Source organism: Pristis pectinata, chromosome 40, assembly GCF_009764475.1.
Source record: "Pristis pectinata isolate sPriPec2 chromosome 40, sPriPec2.1.pri, whole genome shotgun sequence".
Lineage (NCBI taxonomy): Eukaryota > Metazoa > Chordata > Chondrichthyes > Rhinopristiformes > Pristidae > Pristis > Pristis pectinata.
The window spans coordinates 6,410,306-6,427,402 of NC_067443.1; the positions used below are offsets into that span (position 1 = coordinate 6,410,306).

Consider the following 17,097-nt stretch of genomic DNA (forward strand, 5'->3'; position numbering starts at 1 on the left):
GTCGCTCAGGGAGGGTGGGTGACTCCCCCCGCTCAGTTCCACCCCCTCCCCCCGCCCCCACCCACCTCTGGTTCTCCCTCCTGCCACAGGAACGAAGACAGGAAGAATTTGTCGGTGAAGTCTCTGCCCCGCAAACCCTACAAGGTCCTGCTCAGCTCCCTGCACCACCTGTACCAGCAGCTGGACCAACGTGAGTGAGTCCGCAGTGACCCCCTGACCCTCGCCTCCCTGACCCTCGTGCTGCCCCCCGACCCTCGCCCCTCTCCACGTCCACCCTACCAAGATCCCTCCGCATCACTCAATTCCCCTCTTGCTTCTCTGTTGACGGTGGGCTCACTCAGTGCAAGGAAGCCCCCCCTTGTCCTAAAGGCCGGGATGTTCAGGTAACGGTGCAGGATTGGCTGGACAGTGTTGAGGGAAGGGTTACAGCTGGATGAAGGGCGCCGTGTTGGGGGTACAGTGTTGAGGGAAGGGTGTGTGGTCAAAAGGAATTGTCGAGGGAAGTGCGTTCGGCTGGGCGGATGGTGAGGGAACGGTGGATGTTTTGATGAGTGGTGTTGAGGGCACAGTGTCCGGCAGTTTGACAGTAGTGTCATGGGAAGTGTGTACGGTGGGATGGACGGTGTGTAGAGGGATGGACGGTGTAGGGGGACTAGTATACGGTTGGATGGGTGGTGTGTAGAGGGATGGACAGTGTAGATGGACCAGTGTACGGTGGGATGGACAGTGTATTGGAGGAATTCTCCCTGCCTTTGGTCAGTCCCTGGGCTCTGACAGAACTGTGTTAGTGTTGGGGCTTCCCGTTTAAGGCACCTTCTCCCCTCTTCACTGTCGCCCCAGTGAACCACTCTGCCCAGACCTGAGAATCGAACCCCCGGGTTTGCGACGAGGAGGGTGGGGAGATCGCGTCCTCACCCCAGCCGAGCGCTCTGACCCTGCCGTGTCTCCTCGCAGTGTACAACAAGCCGGCGGAGGAGGCGACGCTGGAGTACCTGCTGACGGACTACGACCTGATCTATGGCCGCAGGAAGCAGCTGGAGCTGGAGATTCAGGAGGCGTTCCTCCGCTTCATGGCCTGTAGCCTCAAGGGATACCGGTCCTACCTGACGCCCATCACTCAGGCCCCCTCGGAGACCACCACCGACTCCAACTCCCTCTTCAACCTGCAGGGTGAGGCCCAAGCAGGGGGTTTCCGTGATAGTCGAGGTCCCGAGACCACTGCCCCTGGGTAGAGCCACTGCTTCTCGGTACTAAGGAGACAGGTTCAATCCCCACCTCCGGCGCTGTCTGTGTGGAGTCTGCACGCTCTCCCTCTGACTGGGTGGGCTTCCTCCGGTTTCCTCGCACATCCCAACCACTTGCGGGGTCGGTGGGTTAATCACCCCCCCCCCTCCTAGTGTGTGGGTGAGGGGCAGAATCTGGGGGGAGAATGTGGGGAGAATGACATGTTATCAGTGGGTGGTTCATGGTTAGCACGGACGGTGGGCCGAAGGGCCTGTTCCTGCGCCGTTTGAGCGTGGGGGGGAGTGATTACAGGGAAGGTTAGCTGGGCAGCGCGGTTACTCTGTGAGCTAGCAGAGACGAGATGGACCAAAGCGGTCACCTCGTGTTGTGAGGAAATGTGAATATCCCTCTCTCCCCCCTTGTTCATCCCCAGGTGGGCTTTGGTGACATTCTGCCCTTTGAAACCCCTCCCTGCAGTCGGGCGCCCTCCAGGGTGGAGTTATAGCGACTCGGCACCGTCTGAGTGAAGGTGCACCTTCTTGTCCCAGTCCTCACACTCGAACCCCTGCACCGAGACTGTAGACCCCCTCCGTTTTAGACACCCCAGTGACTCGAAGCAGAGCGGACCCAAGCACTTTGCGTGTGACCTTGCACGCGTGTTTGTGTGTGGAGAGAAGTCCCCGTCCACACAACCCCCTCCCCTCTCTTTCGAGCTCCCCCTCCCTGCCCAACAGTGTGACGACCAATCGGATCACAAGTTCACAAGACAAAGGAGCAGAAGTAGGCCATTCGGCCCATCGAGTCTGCTCCAGGAGCTAAACTAAAACTCTTCCTATCCAGCCCCAATTCCCGGCCTTTTCCCCATATCCCTTGATGCCCTGACTAATTAGATACCTATCAATCTCCTCCTTAAACACCCCCAATGATTGGGCCTCCACAGCTGTACATGGCAACGAATTCCATAAATTCACCACCCTCTGGCTAAAGAAATTTCTCTTTATTTTTGTTCTAAATGGGTACCCTCTAATTCTAAGACTGTGCCCTCTGGTCCTGGACTCACCCACCAAGGGAGTGAGGTTTTTGTTCGGATAGGTGTCGATCAGCCAATCTCACTGGACAGTGACTGGGTCTCTGGCTGTTGGGAAGACTTTCCCTCCCTCCAGGTCGGCGTGGCGTTCAGTCGTTGGGGATTAGGTGGTGGGGTGGGGATTAGGCTGTGGGATGGGGGAAGCCTTGATCTGTCGTGAGTTAACGGCAGCGACCTCTCCGCTCTCAGGGTTCCTCAAGAGCCGGGATCGGGCCAGCCTGAAGTTCTACACACTGCTGACCAAGACGCAGCTCTTCAGCCAGTTCATCGAGGAGTGCTCCTTTGTCAGCGACAGGCACTCCAGCCTCGAGTTCTTCGACGGATGCGTGGAGAAGGTCAGCCCTCCCTCACCGGGCTAAACCCACCGCCCGTTGCACCCTCGCCTGCCTTGCCCTCCTCTCCTTTCCCTCTCCTCCGGGGTCCTGGCCTGTCTCCCCTCCCCCTTGGGTGACGCTCCTCCGCGATCTCCCTCCTGCACCCTCGGGTGACCCCCTCTGCATTCTCTCCTGCACGCTCGGGTGACCTCCCCCCCACGATCTCCCTCCCGCACCCTCGGGTGACCCCCCTCCCCCCCCATGATCTCCCTCCCCCACCCTTGGGTGACCCCTCTGATCTCCCCCCAACCTTGGGTGACCCCCTTGGCGATCTCCCTTCCCCCACCCTTGGGTGACCCCCTTTGCATTCTCTCCTGCACCCTTGGGTGACCTCCCCCTGCGATCTCCCTCCTGCACCCTCGGGTAACCTCCCCCACCCTTGGGTGACCCCCTTGGCAATCTCCCTTCCCCCACCCTTGGGTGACCCCCCCCTTCCCTCCCACACCCTCGGGTGACCCCACCCTCCGCTCGGTCCCCCCCCTACAGGTGGACGTGGAGAAGATGGACGCCGTCCGCCTCATCGAGCTGGACGAGTCTCAGCGGAGCGAGCACACGGTCTTCATCATGCCCCCTGAGGTCCTGCAGAATCCCGATGGCAAGGATACGCCCCAGTTGTACAGGTATCACCTACCCCCTCACCCCACTGGCTTACACACTCCCATTCCCGTCCCCATTTGATGGGTGTGCCCCCTCGTATCCAGACTGGCCCACCTCTTCCCGAGTGCTCCTGTCTCCAGATGTGAACAAGAGTGGGCTATTCTCCCATCTTTCCACTCCCACCCAACGCTTGTCTCACCTTTTTCCTGTACTACGTCCGTGTAGCATGTCCGATCTCCATGCACACTGTACTACCTCCGTGCACCCTGTACTGCCTCCGTGCAGCGTGTCCGACCTCCGTGCACCCTGTACTGCCTCCGTGCAGCGTGTCCGACCTCCGTGCACCCTGTACTGCCTCCGTGCAGCGTGTCCGACCTCCGTGCACCCTGTACTGCCTCCGTGCAGCGTGTCCGACCTCTGTGCACCCTGTACTGCCTCCGTGCAGTGTGTCCAACCTCCGTGCACCCTGTACTACGTCTGTGCAGTGTGTCCAACATCTGTGCACCCTGTACTACGTCCGTGCAGCGTGTCCGACCTCCGTGCACCCTGTACTACCTTCGTGCACCCTGTACTACCTCTGTGTAGTGTGTACTACCTCCGTGCACCCTGTACTACCACCCAATGCTTGTCTCACCTTTTTCCTGTACTACTTCCGTGCACCCTGTACTACCACAACACACTCTCTAAGCCAGGCAGCATCCTGGTAAATCTCCTCTGCACCCTTTCCAATGCTTTCACATCCTTCCTATAATGAGGTGACCAGAACTGGACACAGTACTCCAAGTGTGGTCTAACCAGAGTCTAACCTCTGCCTTCTTGTTTTTGATTCCCCTACCGTGGGGGGGAGAAAGATTTTGACTATCTACCCTGTCGATGCCACTCATAATTTTATCTAATTCTCTCAGGTCAGCCCTCAGCGTCCGTTGCTCCCAGGGAAAACAGTCCCAGCCTGTCCGATCCCTCCCCAGAACTAACGTTCTCTGTCCCAGGCAACGTCTCCTCTGCACTCTCTCCAGCGCAGTCGCATCCTTCCTACGGTGTGGTGGCCAGAACTGCACACAGTGCTCCAAGTGCTTTGTAAAGTTTCAACGTGACGCCCCCAACTTTTATATCCTGTGCCCTGCCCTGTGAAGGCAAGCGTCACCAGATGTCGTCTTCACCACCCTGTCCTCCTGTGTGCCACTTTCAGGGAATGGTGAACTTGAACTCCTTGGTCTCTCTGCCCATCAACAGTCCTTAGCGCCCCAGCGTCTACTGTGTGAGATTCCATCGTTTGTGCAGTTTTGGGCCCCTTAGGAAAGATGTGCTGATGTTGGAGAGGGTTCAGAGGAGATTTAGAACATAGAACAATTACAGCACAATTCAGGCCCTTCGGCCCACAAAGCTGTGCCGAACATGTCCCTACCCTAGAAATCATCCTACGAGGATGATTCCCGGGATGAAAGGGCTTACATACAATGAGTGCTTGTCGGCTCTTGGACTGTACTCACTGGAGTACAGAAGAATGAGAGGGGACCTCATAGAAACATTTCGAATGTTGAAAGGACTGGACAGAGTAGATGTGGCTAAGCTGTTTCCCTTGGTGGGCACAGTCTTAGAATTAGAGGGTACCGGTTTAAAACAGAGATGGGGAGAAATTTCTTTAGCCAGAGGGTCATGGATTTATGGAATTCGTTGCCACGTACAGCTGTGGAGGCCCGATCATTGGGGGTGTCTAAGGAGGAGATTGATAGGTACCTAATTAGTCAGGGTATCAAGGGATATGGGGAAAAGGCCGGGAATTGGGGCTAGATAGGGCTAGTTTTAGTTTAGCTCCTGGAGCAGACTCGATTGGCCGAATGGCCTACTTCTGCTCCTTTGTCTTGTGATTTAAATAGACTGCAAAATGTTCTTATACAAATTCAGGGGCTCCAGTGCATTGAACCCACAAATAAACTCAGATGTGGGTGCAGCACGTAATCAGGAAGGGTGAGATGGGTGTTGGCTTTCATTGTGAAAGTAGGGAGGTTTTGATGCAACTTTACAGAGCACCGGTGAGCCCACACCCAGAGCACTGTGGACAGTTTCAGTTCCCGCATTTAAGGAGGGATGTACTTACATCGGAGGCAGTGGGAGGAAGGCTGACTGTGTCGATCCTTGGGACGGAGGGATTGGTGTACGAAGAGAAGTTAAGCAGGTTGGGGTTTGGAGAAACTGAGGCATCGGGTTCTGACAGGCGGGTGATGGGACGGTGCTCCCTCTAGAGGGATAATCTGCAACTAGGGCTTGCGGTTTAAAAATATGGGGTTGCCTACTTCAGAAAGGGAACAAGGAGGAAGTTCTTGTGTGCAGTTCTGGCTGCCCCATTACGGGGAGGATGCGGAGACTTTGGAGAGGGTGCAGGAGAGGTTCACCAGGATCCTGCCTGGATTAGAGGGCATGAACTGTAAGGAGAGGTTGGACAAACTTGGGTTGTTTTCTCTGGAGCGGCAGAGGCTGAGGGCAGACCTGATAGAGATTTATAAAATTACGAGAGACATAGATAGAGTAGACAGTCAGAATCTTTTCCCCAGGGTCGAAATGTCTAATATTAGAGGACTTGCATTTAAGGTGAGAGGCGGGAAGTTCAAAGGAGGTGTGCGAGGCAAGTTTTTTTTACACAGAGAGCAGTGGGTGCCTGGAACGGGCTGCCAGGGGTGGGGGTGGAGGCAGATACGATAGAGGGGGTTAAGGAGACACAAGTTTCTGCAGATGCTGGGATCTGGAACAGCACACTCAAAATGCTGGAGGAACTCAGCAGGTCAGGCAGCGTCTATGGAGGGAAATAAACAGTCCTGATGAAGGGTCTCAGCCTGAAACGTCGACTGTTCATTTCCCTCCATAGACGCTGCCTGACTTGCCGAGTTCCTCCAGTATCTTGTGTGTAGTGGCGTTTAAGAGGCTGTTAGATAGACACATGAATGTGCAGAGAATGGAGGAATATGGATCATGTGAAGGCAGAAGGGATTTAGTTTAACTTAGTATTGTAGTCAGCACAGACGTGGTGGGCCGAAGGGCCTGTGCCTGTGCGGTTCTCTGGTGGGAGAGTCCAGGAATTTAGAGATGGGCTTTGTTCCTCTCTTAGAATCCTTGGAATTCTCTGCCCCAGGGAGGGAGGCAGTTAAGATGGTCAAGGGGAGGATTGGACAGACACTTGAACAGGAAAGATGTGTGGGTGGGGGGTGGAAAGAACGGGTTTGTAGGAAGTCTGTCCATTAAGACAGACCCCGGCTGTCGACGAGCTGGCGTGATGATGGCTTCTCGTTCGTCCTTGCAGCTACGATGGGTTTCCCCTGCTCAAGCCCGAGCTGTTCGACGACCCCCGGGAGCTGCCGAAGAGCCAGCACTGCCTCAGCCAGCCCCGGAGCAGTGCGCCCAGCAGTCCTGCCCCCCGGCGAACAAAACAGGTACTGCAGCCCGCGGAAGTGCACGATGTACAGCACAGAAACAGGCCCTTTGGCCCAACTGGTCCATGCAGACCAAGGTTCCCATCTAAGTCAGTCCCGTTTGGCCCACATCCCTCCAAACCTTTCCTATCCACGTACCTGTCCAAGTTCCTTTTAAATTTTGTTAACATCCCTGCCTCAACCACTTCCTCTGGCAGCTCGTTCCATATACGACCAAAAGTTGCCCCTCAGGTTCCCATTAAATCTCTCCCCTCTCACTTTAAACCTGTGCCCTCTAGTTCTTGATTCCCCAACCCTGGGAAACAGACTGTGTGCATTCACCCTATCTACGCCCCTCATAATTTTATACACCACTATTAGATCACCCCTCATCCTCCTACGCGCCAATGAATAAAGTCCCAATCTCTCTCTATAACTCAGTCCCGGCAACATCCTCGTAAATCTCCCTCTGCGCTCTTTCCAGCTTAATGGCATCTTTCCTATGGCAGGGTGACCAAAACTGAACCCAATATTCCAAAATGTGGCCTTGCCAACGTCTTCTACAACTGCAACATCCCAACTTCTGCACTCAGTGCCCTGAGTGATGAGGGCTGGCGTGCCAAAAGCCGCCTTCACCACCATTGTTGAATAGGGGGAACCATGTGCTTGTACTCCGAGGTCCGCTGTTCTACAACACTCCCTGGGGCCCTACCGTTTGCTGTGAAAGTCCGACGCTCATTTGTCTTCCCAAAATTCAACACCTCGCACTTATCCAAATTAAACTGCATTTGCCATTCCTCGGCCCACTTACCCAGCTGATCAAATCCCCCTGTAAATCCTGATATCCACCGTCACTGTCAGCGACACCACCTATTGTAGTGTCATCTGCAAACTTACGAACCACGCCTTGTATACTCTCATCCAAATCATTGGTATGGATGACCCCGTGCTCTCAGCCGCAATTTGCACTGCGGCCGGCTATTCAACTGCAGGGGGCGTCACGGTCCTGATGCAAGACTAGGCGACCGATTTGCCGAGCACCTGCGCTCCATCCCCCGGATCTCCCAGTTAAGTTCCCCTCCCCGTTCCCACACTGACCTGTCTGTCCTCGGCCTCCTACGCTGCCGGGGGGAGGCTCAATGCAAACTTGAGGAACAGCCCCTCACGTTCCCCCTGGGTAGTCTGCAACCCAACAGCATGAAAAACCTGCTCTGCCTCGATCTCTTTCCTCTCTCCTCCTGATCTACCCAGTCCCTCTGACACTCACTCCTGTCCCCCATCACTCACACACCCCTCCCACTGGGATCCCCCCCCAGTTCCCATCTGCCCTCCCCAGCTCCCTTGTTTGGTTCCAGGCTCCACCTTCCTCTCCTATCAGATCCCACCGTCCGCAGCCCTCTGTCACCTCCACCCGTCACCTCCCAGCCTCTGTCGCTGTTCCCACCCACCCCCCTCCATCTGCCCGTCACCCCCTCCTCACCCGGATCCACCTATCGCCTCACCCCTTCTCATTTATTGGCTGTCTTCCCCTCAGTCGTAGATGAAGGGTCTCGACCTGAGACGTCGACTGTCCGTCTCCCCCCACCAGATGCTGCCTGACCCGCTGAGTCCCCCCGGTGTCTTGCGTGTTGCTCCAGATCCCAGCATCTGCCGTCTCCGGTGTCGCCACGAAATGGCTCCTGCCCCGTGGCCTCGAACAGGGCCTGAAGTTGTCGTAACGGAATCCCGTGGCCCTGTCAGCGCGGTCTCCCCATCTCCCACCCGAGCTCCGAGGCTGACCCTTCCGCGTGAGGCAAGAGGGCCACCCGACCCTTTGAGACTATCCCATCGGCGGCTGATGTGACCATGACCTCTGCTCCGCATTGCCGCCTGCCGCCCCCTTTGCTTGAAGAAGCCGTCTGCCTCTGCGTTAAAACACTCAATGCCCTTTGGGGAAGAGAAACCAAAGACCCGCCAACTGGCAAACCGCCCCCGTCGTGGGATCTTGCTGTGTGCCATGAGGAGCGGCAGCAGCTCATGGCACACCCGGTCAGCCTTCCGGCGCTGGAAGGTTCTGTCAGCGTCCCACAGAGCACGGAGACAGGCCCTTCGGCCCACTATGTCCGTTCCGACACTCCTGTACCTATCCCACACCAATCCCATTAACCCAGTACTCAATCCTTAGCCTTCCACGCCTCGGAGATTGAAGTCCTCGTTGCGAGAGTCTCTGCCTCCACCATGCCCTTGGGCAGTGAATTTCAGAATCCAACCGCCTCCAGATGGAAAAAATTCCCCACAAAAACTTCCTCTCCCCCTCCCCACCTCTAGTTTGGATAGCTTTGGAAAGTTTCTGACTCGGTTCAATTGCAAACAGAAACTGGAGGAACAGCTCCTCGTATTCCGCCTGGGTGGTCTACAACCCAATGGATTTCGGGTGATCTGCTCTCCCTCTGTCCATTTCAGCGCCTCTATTTCCTCAGGAGGCTAAAGAAATTCGGCGTGTCCCTTCTGACCCTCACCAATTTTTATTGATGCACCATAGAAAGCATCCTATCCGGATGCATCACGGCTTGGTACGGCAACTGCTCTGCCCGGGACCGCAAGAAACTGCAGAGAGTTGAGGACACAGCCCAGTCCATCACGGAAACCAGCCTCCCCTCCATGGACTCCTTCTACACTTCCCGCTGCCTCGGTAAAGCAGCCAACATAATCAGAGACCCTCACCTACCCCGGGCGTTCTCTCTTCTCCCCCCTCCTGTCGGGCAGAAGATACAAAAGCCTGAAAGCACGTACCACCAAGCTCAAGGACAGCTTCTATCCTGCTGTTATAAAATTATTGAACGGTTCCCTAGTACGATAAGATGGACTCATGACCTCACAATCTACCTCGTTTTGGCCTTGCACCTTATTGTCTACCTGCACTGCACTTTCTCTGTAACTGTTAGACTCTATTCTGCATTCTGTTGTTGTTTTACCCTGTACTATCTCAATGCACTGTGTAATGAATTGATCTGCATGGACGATACGCAAGACAAGTTTTTCACCGCACCTCGGTACGTGCGACAATAATATTCCAATTCCATTTCCGTTCTCTCTTCTGATCTGCACAGTTCTGACCCTAATGAGACTTTGCAGTTTGAACACAGGACACTACAGCACAGTCCAGGCCCTTTGGCACACGATGCTGTGCCCACATTTTATCCTGCTCTAAGATCTATCTAACCCTTCCCTCCCACATAGCCCCCTATTTTTCTATCATTCATGTGTCTACCTAAGAGGTTCTTAAATGCCCCTAATGTATCTGCCCCCACAACCTCTGCCGGCAGTGTGTTCCATGCACCCACCACTCTCTGTGTAAAGAACTTACCCCTGACATCCTCCTTATACCTTCCTCCAATCACCTTAAAATTATGTCCCCTTGTGTTAGCCATTGTCGCCCTGGGAAAAAGTCTCTGACTGTCCACTCGATCTATGCCTCTTCATCTTGTACACCTCTATCAAGTCACCTCTCATCCTCCTCCTCTCCAAAGAGAAAAGCCCCAGATCACTCAACCTATCCTCATAAGACATGCTCTCCAATCCAGCCAGCATCCTGGTAAAATCTCCTCTGCACCCTCTCTAAAGCTCCCACATCCTTCCTCTAATGAGGCAACCAGAACTGAACACAGTTCTAACCCGATCTATGCCCCTTGTAGGCCGAGTAGAGAGAGAAACAAGAGTTTGAAGTTTGAGGTCAAAGAGCTGATAACGGGTTTGCTTGCCTCCGCAGGAGATTAAGCTGGCACAGAAGGTGGCGCAGAAGTACTCCGTGATGCCCGAGATGTGGTCCAAGTGTCTCCTGGGCCAGTGCTACGCCCTGTGGTTCATCTACCTCCCCACCCAGGTGCGAGCCAGCCAGCTGAAAGTCCGAGCCCTGCACACCGCCTACGACGTTCTGAAGAAGATGGAGACTCGGAAGGTGGTTCTGCCTGACGAGGTGCGTGCTGCCCCCGCTCGCCGACTTCGCCCCACCCTCCTTCCACCCCGGTGTAGCAACTCCCAAACAGTCCCGCAGTCTGTGTTTCAATGGGACGTCAGTCAATACCCAAGGGCCTGTTCCTGTGCTACGACGCACCTTGAATTCCTGGAGGACTTTGTCGGCTCGGTGAAGCGTGCCGTTAGTATGGAGCGGGGTACCACGGGTGTGAAGTTAAAAGCAAAATGTAAAGAAGGACGTGGAAGCTATAGAAAGGGTGCAGAGGAGATTTACAAGGATGCTGCTTGGATTGGGGAGCATTCCTTATGAAAACAGGTTGAGGGAACTTGGCCTTTTCTCCTTGGAGCGACGGAGGGTGAGGGGGGACCTGACAGAGGTGTATAAGATGATGAGAGGCATTGATCGTGTGGATAGTCAGAGGCTTTTTCCCAGGGCTGAAACGGTTGCCAAAAGAGGACACAGGTTTAAGGTGCTGGGGAGTAGGTACAGAGGAGATGTCAGGGGTAAGTTTTTTACTCAGAGAGTGGTGAGTGTGTGGAATGGGCTGCCGGCAACGGTGGTGGAGGCGGATACGATAGGGTCCTTTAAGAGACTTTTGGATAGGTACATGGAGCTGAGAAAAATAGAGGGCTATGAGTAAGCCTAGTAATTTCTAAGGTAGGGACGTGTTCAGCACAGCTTTGTGGGCCGAAGGGCCTGAACTGTGCTGTAGGTTTTCTATGTTTCTAAGTCCCGTTGTTGGAAATCGGAAGTAAAATTGTTCTAAGGTTGTGGGGATGTTGAACAGGCCAGGCGGTCTGTGTGGAGGGGGAAAGAGCAGTGTTTTAGGTCGAGAGTTCGTCAACTTGAAGCGTTGGCCGTTTCTCAGATTCAAACGGAGCAAAACGAAAGTTGGGTGAGGATGTGTCACAGAGTCATACAGCACGGAACCAGGCCCGTCGGCCCAACTGGTCCATGCCGGCTATAATGCCCATCTGAGCTAGTCATACTTGTCCCTGTTTGGCCCATCTCCCTCTAAACCTTTGCAACCCATGCAAATGTCTTTTAAATGTTGTTACTGTACCTGCCTCACCCACTTCCTCTGGCAGCTCCTTCCACACACCCACCGCCCTCTGCGTGGAGAAGTTGCCCCTCAGGTCCCTTTTAAACCTTTCCCCTCTCACTTTGAACCTCTAGTTCTTGAATCATTTTCCTTGAGGAAAAGATTCTGTGCATTCACCCTGTCTATGCCCCTCATGATTTTTTTACACCTCTATGAGGTCACCCCTCATTCTTCTACGTTCCACAGGGTAAAGCCCCAGCCTGCCCAACCTCTCCCTTTCACTCAGGCCCTCGAGTCCTGGCAACATCCTCGTAAGTCTCCTCTGCACTCTTTGCAGCTGAATGACGTCTTTCCTACAACAGGGTGACCAAAGCTGTACACGATACTCCAGCTGTGACCTCACCAACATGGACTAGCTGTGTTGCTCTTAGAGCCAGTACATACTCAATGGGCCGAATGGCCTTGTTACATGCTTACTGACTGCCGTACAAATACGGGAGGGGGATGTCTCCCTTCCTTGCTCACTTGACGTTGGCACTCGGTGTCCAGAGCAGAAAGAAATGGCGGAAGGAGCTCCTTGGGGAAATGCCTCGAAGAACAGGCGTGAGAGGGTCCTAGAGGCCAGCTGGCACAGCGGGTAGAGCCGCTGTCTCACAGCCCTAGAGACCCGGGTTCAATCCTGACCTCCGTCTCTGTGTGCGGTGTGTGTGTGGTGCGGTGTCTGTGTGGTGTGTGCGCGCGCGGTGTGTGTGGAGTTTGCACGCTCTCCCTGTGACTGCGTGGGTTTCCCCCCGGGTGTTCCGGTTCCCTCCCACATCCCAACGACGTGTGGGGTCGGGTTAATTGGCCCCTATAAATCCCGCCCCCCCCCCCGAGTGAGGATAGAATCTGTGGGGAGTTGACGGGAACATGGGGAGAACAAAACGGGACGGGTGTAAAAGGTCAGCGCACTCTCGGTGGGCCGAACGGCCTGTTCCTGCGCTGCAGGAGCCGGGACGGGTGCGACCACTCCTCCCGTCTCCCTCCCCCTCCCCCTCGCCCTCCGTGTCTCCCTGTGTGACTCTCTGCCACCACCCCCCACCACTGGTTTGGGTGCCCTGTGCTGCCAAGTCCTCCCTCGCTCTCTCTCTTTCTCTCTCTCTCTCTCTTTCTTTTTCAATCTTTTTATTAAATTTTAAACGAATACACAATAACAACGGTAATTGTACACATGGTGCGAGGAGACCGGGATTACAGGAGTAACAGTCGACAGATACAACACACGGAGTAAAATGTATAATCTGAATCTCCCGGCCTCTTACTAAATGAACCTCATACAAAAGAATTTGAAAAGAAATTTGATTATATGAAAAGAGAACCCTGAAATTAAAAAAACCATAATAAAACAATAAAGATAAAGGATAATAAAAATTAAAGCAAACCAAAAACTTTAAAAAAAAAGCTGGACTGATATTTCTTCAGTTAAAAAAAACATTCTTATGCCATTAGCTCCGCTCCTCTGTATTCAAATAAAAGGTTATTGAAAGGGATTCGAAAGAGGTCTGCTTGCATCGCATGGAAGTACTGAATAAATAGGCTCCAAATTTAAGCGAAGGATCAACAGTGCCCCTCCAATTTTTTTCTAAGTTTAAACATGTTATAGTTTGAGAAAACCATTGAAACGTGGTAGGAGGTATCGGGTCCTTCCATTTAAATAGGATGGATGTCTTGGCCGTTACTGTAACGAACGCAATCCTTCGACAAGCTGAACCAGATAGGTGGCCGGAATCCATCGTCGGTAACCCAAAAATTGCAGTGATAGGATGAGGTTGTAGCCCTCTCTCTCCCCCCAGGTGTGCCACCGGATCCTGATGCAGCTGTGCGGGCAGTACGGCGAGCCGGTGCTGGCCGTCCGCGTGCTGCACGAGATGAAGAAGGCTGGCATCATCCCCAACGCCGTCACCTACGGATACTACAACAAGGTGTGTGCCGGGGGCGGGAGGGGTTCATGGGTCACGGGTGGGGGGTGGTGGAACCTTCACATTATCCCCTCTCCGCCTTGCCTGCCTCCCCCTCCCCCCACCCCGCCCCCCCCGCCTCACGTCCCCCTCCTGGCTTCCCCCCCCCGCCTCCCCCTTCCCCAATCCCTCCCTCCTTCCCTCCCCTCCCTCCTCCCCTCCCCTCCCCCCTCCTCCCCTCCCCTCAGTTCCCACCCCGCTCAGGACCATCGCTCACCATCGCCCCCCCCCCCCCCGTCACCCCCACCTCGGGAAGCCCGCTTTCACCCTCCATCAGTTCCCCCCCCCCCACCCCCCTTTAGGTTCCCTGTAACTACCCCCTGCTCCACACTGACCTCTGCCCCTCCCTCCCCACAGGCCGTACTGGAAAGTAAGTGGCCGTCCCGCAGTCAGGGGGGACGCCTGAGGTGGACGAAGCTCCGCAATGTCATCATGGCAACGGCACAGTTCCGCCGGCCCCTCCGGGAGCGCCAAGGGCAACTGGGGTCTCGGACCCCCCTGGGTGAGTAGAGGGCGGGGGGGGGGTGCGTTTGACTGACCCCCTCCCCTTCCCTGTGATGGAGGGGCCGGAGGGGGTCACGGAGACGGGGTTGGGGGGAGGGTGTAGGTGTAGGGGCTGGACTAACGTCAACTTCTCCTTCCCTTGCACAGACCAATCCCAGGAGGAGGAGGCTCCGAAGGCAGGGCCCCGGGCTGCTCTGCAGCGACACACCACCTGGGCAGGTAGCAGCGGCAGCCTGGAGGCCTGGGACGTGTGCAGACCCTCACTGGTCAAGAGCAGGAGCACCAGCTGCACCCGGGCCAAGAGCGGCCCCCTGCCCCCGGGCCGGACCCCCTCCCTCTCCTCCCCCCGCTGGGCCGGACGCCTGGTGGGCAGGATCAGCCGTTCCGCGTCTCGGGACCGTCTGCCCAACGGGCCATCCCGACCCAGGCACCCCAGCCCCAGCTCCCGCCCCCCGTCCCAGACTGAGGTCCCATCTCCTGAGGGTCCGGGGCAGCGGCGGGACGTCCGGTACAGCCGACGGGGGGCCAGGGAGCTGGACGAGAACTCCAACAACGTCCGGCTCACCACCCGCAGCCTGTCCCGGAAAATCCACAGCCTGCTGACCTCCTCGTCCAACCGGAGACCGGTGCACGGCGGGGCTGGCGGTCGCAGCCGTGGCTCCTCCCTGGCAGAGCTGACCGCCTCCACGGAGAGGCTGGGGCTGCAGTCGGCCAGGGACACGGACAGTGAGGTGAGTGCTGGTCGCTGCAGGGTCAGGCAAATCCCTGTTGTGAAGTGGAGGCGTGTGTGTGTGTGTGTGTGCGCGCGCGCCTGTGCCTATCTCCCTGTGTCTGTGTGTTTGTGTGCACCTGTATGTGTGTTTGTGTGTCTGCCTGTCTCTGTGTGCCTATCGGTGTTTGTGCCTATCTCTGTCTGTATGTTTGTGTATGTATGTGCCTATCTGTGTGTGTGTCTCTGCCTCTGTGTGTGCCTATCTCTATATGTGTGTGCCTCTCTGTGTGTCTATGTGTGTGTGTGTGTGTGTGTGTGTGCGCGCGCCTATCTGTGTGTGTGTTTGTGTCTGCCTGTCTCTGTGGTGTGTCTGCCTGTCTCTGTGTGCGCGTGTGTGTGCCCGTCTGTGCATACCTGTCTCTGCGTGTGTCTGTGTCACTGCGTGTATCTGTGTCTTTGTGTGTGTGTGTGTCTGCCTGCCTGCCTGCCTGTGTATTTGCATGTGTTTCTGTGTGTGTGTAGGAAGTTATAGGCTTCTATACTGCAGCAAAAATGATAAAATAAGGAAAAATCAGGTAAAGGCAGCCAAAAATGTAAAAACGGGTACGAAGAACACACTGGAACAAAAACAGAAAATGAACAGCAGGTCAGGCAGCATCTGTGAAGAGAGGAACAGTTAACGTTTCAGTCTGGAACCATTTGTCAGGACAGAGTGCCCGAGTGCGTGGTGGAGACAGACACTCTCACTACATTTAAGAAGCATCTTGACCAGCAATTCAGTCGTTAAGGCCCGGAAGGTTCCGGACCAGGTGCTGGAAGAGGATGAATGTGGATAGGTGATTGATGGTCGGCAGACACGATGGGCTGAAGGGCCTGTTTCTGTGCTGTGTGACTCTGAGATTGTTTCAGTGTTTAAAGGAAAAAGAACATGAACAAAGTGAACCCCAGGGAATGGGTCTCAGATAGTTGGATGGGTTCAGGGTGATAGGAAGGACGTATAGGTAGAGGGGGTCACAGAGTCGGGGAGGGGTGTAGGGGCCGGAGGGGGTCACAGAGACAGGGAGGGGCGTAGGGGTTGGAGGGGGTCACAGAGACGGGGAGGGATGTAGGGGCCAGAGGGGGTCACAGAGACGGGGAGGGCTGTAGGGGAGGGAGGGGGTCACGGAGAGGGCTGCAGGGGCCGGAGGGGGTGAGGAGCAGTGTAGGGGAGGGTGGGGAGGGTTGCAGGGGCCGGAGCCCCCCTGACCCACAGAGTGAGCTGACTCCCTGCTGTTCCCAGGACTGGGTGTCGGGGACGGACCGTGAATCCACCGACTTCGACTCGTCCAGCTCTGACCTGCGGGAGACGCCGGACTCCCGATCCCGGACGTCCTCCACCAGCCTGCAGACGGCCAGCATTGAGGTGAGGAGGGTGGGGAGGCGTCCGTCCTCTGCGTCACTCGAGGAGCCGCCCTCGACGGGTCCCTCGGCCTTACCCTGCCGCTCTCTGCTCCGCCTCCAGGTGCTGCTGTCGAGCTGCTCGCCCTGCACGAGCTGCAGTTCACTGGTGTACGACGAGGAGATCATGGCCGGCTGGACAGCAGACGACTCCAACCTCAACACCAGCTGCCCCTTCTGTTCCTGCTCCTTCGTACCTCTCCTCAACGTCGAGATCTACGAGCCTCAGCTCCAGCTGCCGAGGTGAGGAGCCCTCGTCAGCTCTCGGTCCCTCCGCTCCCCGTTCCCACAGCCCTGCTCCCCTCTCCCTCCCCCCTCTCCCCCTCCTCTCTCCCCCTCCTCTCTCCCCCTCCTCTCTCCCCCTCCTCTCTCCCCCTCCCCTCTCCCCCTCCCCTCTCCCCCTCCCCTCTCCCCCTCCCCTCTCCCCCTCCCCCCTCCCCCCCTCCCCCCTCCCCCCTCCCCCCTCCCCCCTCCCCTCTCCTCCCCCTTCCCCTCCCCCTTCCCCCTCCCCCCCTTCCCCCTCCCCCTTCCCCCTCCCCCCTTCCCCCTCCCCCATCGCTCCCTCTCCCCTCTCCCCCTCTCTCTCAGTCCACCAGTCACTGTCTCCTGTCTCCACTCTCAGTCCTGACGCAGGGCCTTGACCCCAAACATCGACTGTTCCCTCCCACCCACCCCCCACCCACAGATGCTGCCGACCTGCTGAGTTCCTCCAGCAGATTGTTGCTGCAGTTTCTTGTGTGTGTCTCTCTCTCCTATCTCCTGTT

At 56.1% G+C, this 17,097-nt stretch overlaps 1 protein-coding gene across 6 annotated transcripts in view; it reads left to right on the plus strand.

Annotated features, from left to right (window-relative positions):
* LOC127587339 (DENN domain-containing protein 4B-like) overlaps positions 1-17,097 on the plus strand; it is a 40,946-nt gene that overhangs the window by 16,418 nt on the left and 7,431 nt on the right. For all 6 annotated transcript variants that reach the window (XM_052045588.1, XM_052045589.1, XM_052045591.1 and 3 more), the window contains 11 exons: positions 90-190; positions 955-1,170; positions 2,501-2,646; positions 3,172-3,305; positions 6,578-6,707; positions 10,435-10,641; positions 13,516-13,644; positions 14,038-14,182; positions 14,332-14,915; positions 16,176-16,298; positions 16,398-16,576. In XM_052045588.1, the coding sequence (XP_051901548.1) occupies positions 90-190; positions 955-1,170; positions 2,501-2,646; positions 3,172-3,305; positions 6,578-6,707; positions 10,435-10,641; positions 13,516-13,644; positions 14,038-14,182; positions 14,332-14,915; positions 16,176-16,298; positions 16,398-16,576 (2,094 nt within the window). The remainder of the gene's footprint in view (positions 1-89; positions 191-954; positions 1,171-2,500; positions 2,647-3,171; positions 3,306-6,577; positions 6,708-10,434; positions 10,642-13,515; positions 13,645-14,037; positions 14,183-14,331; positions 14,916-16,175; positions 16,299-16,397; positions 16,577-17,097) is intronic.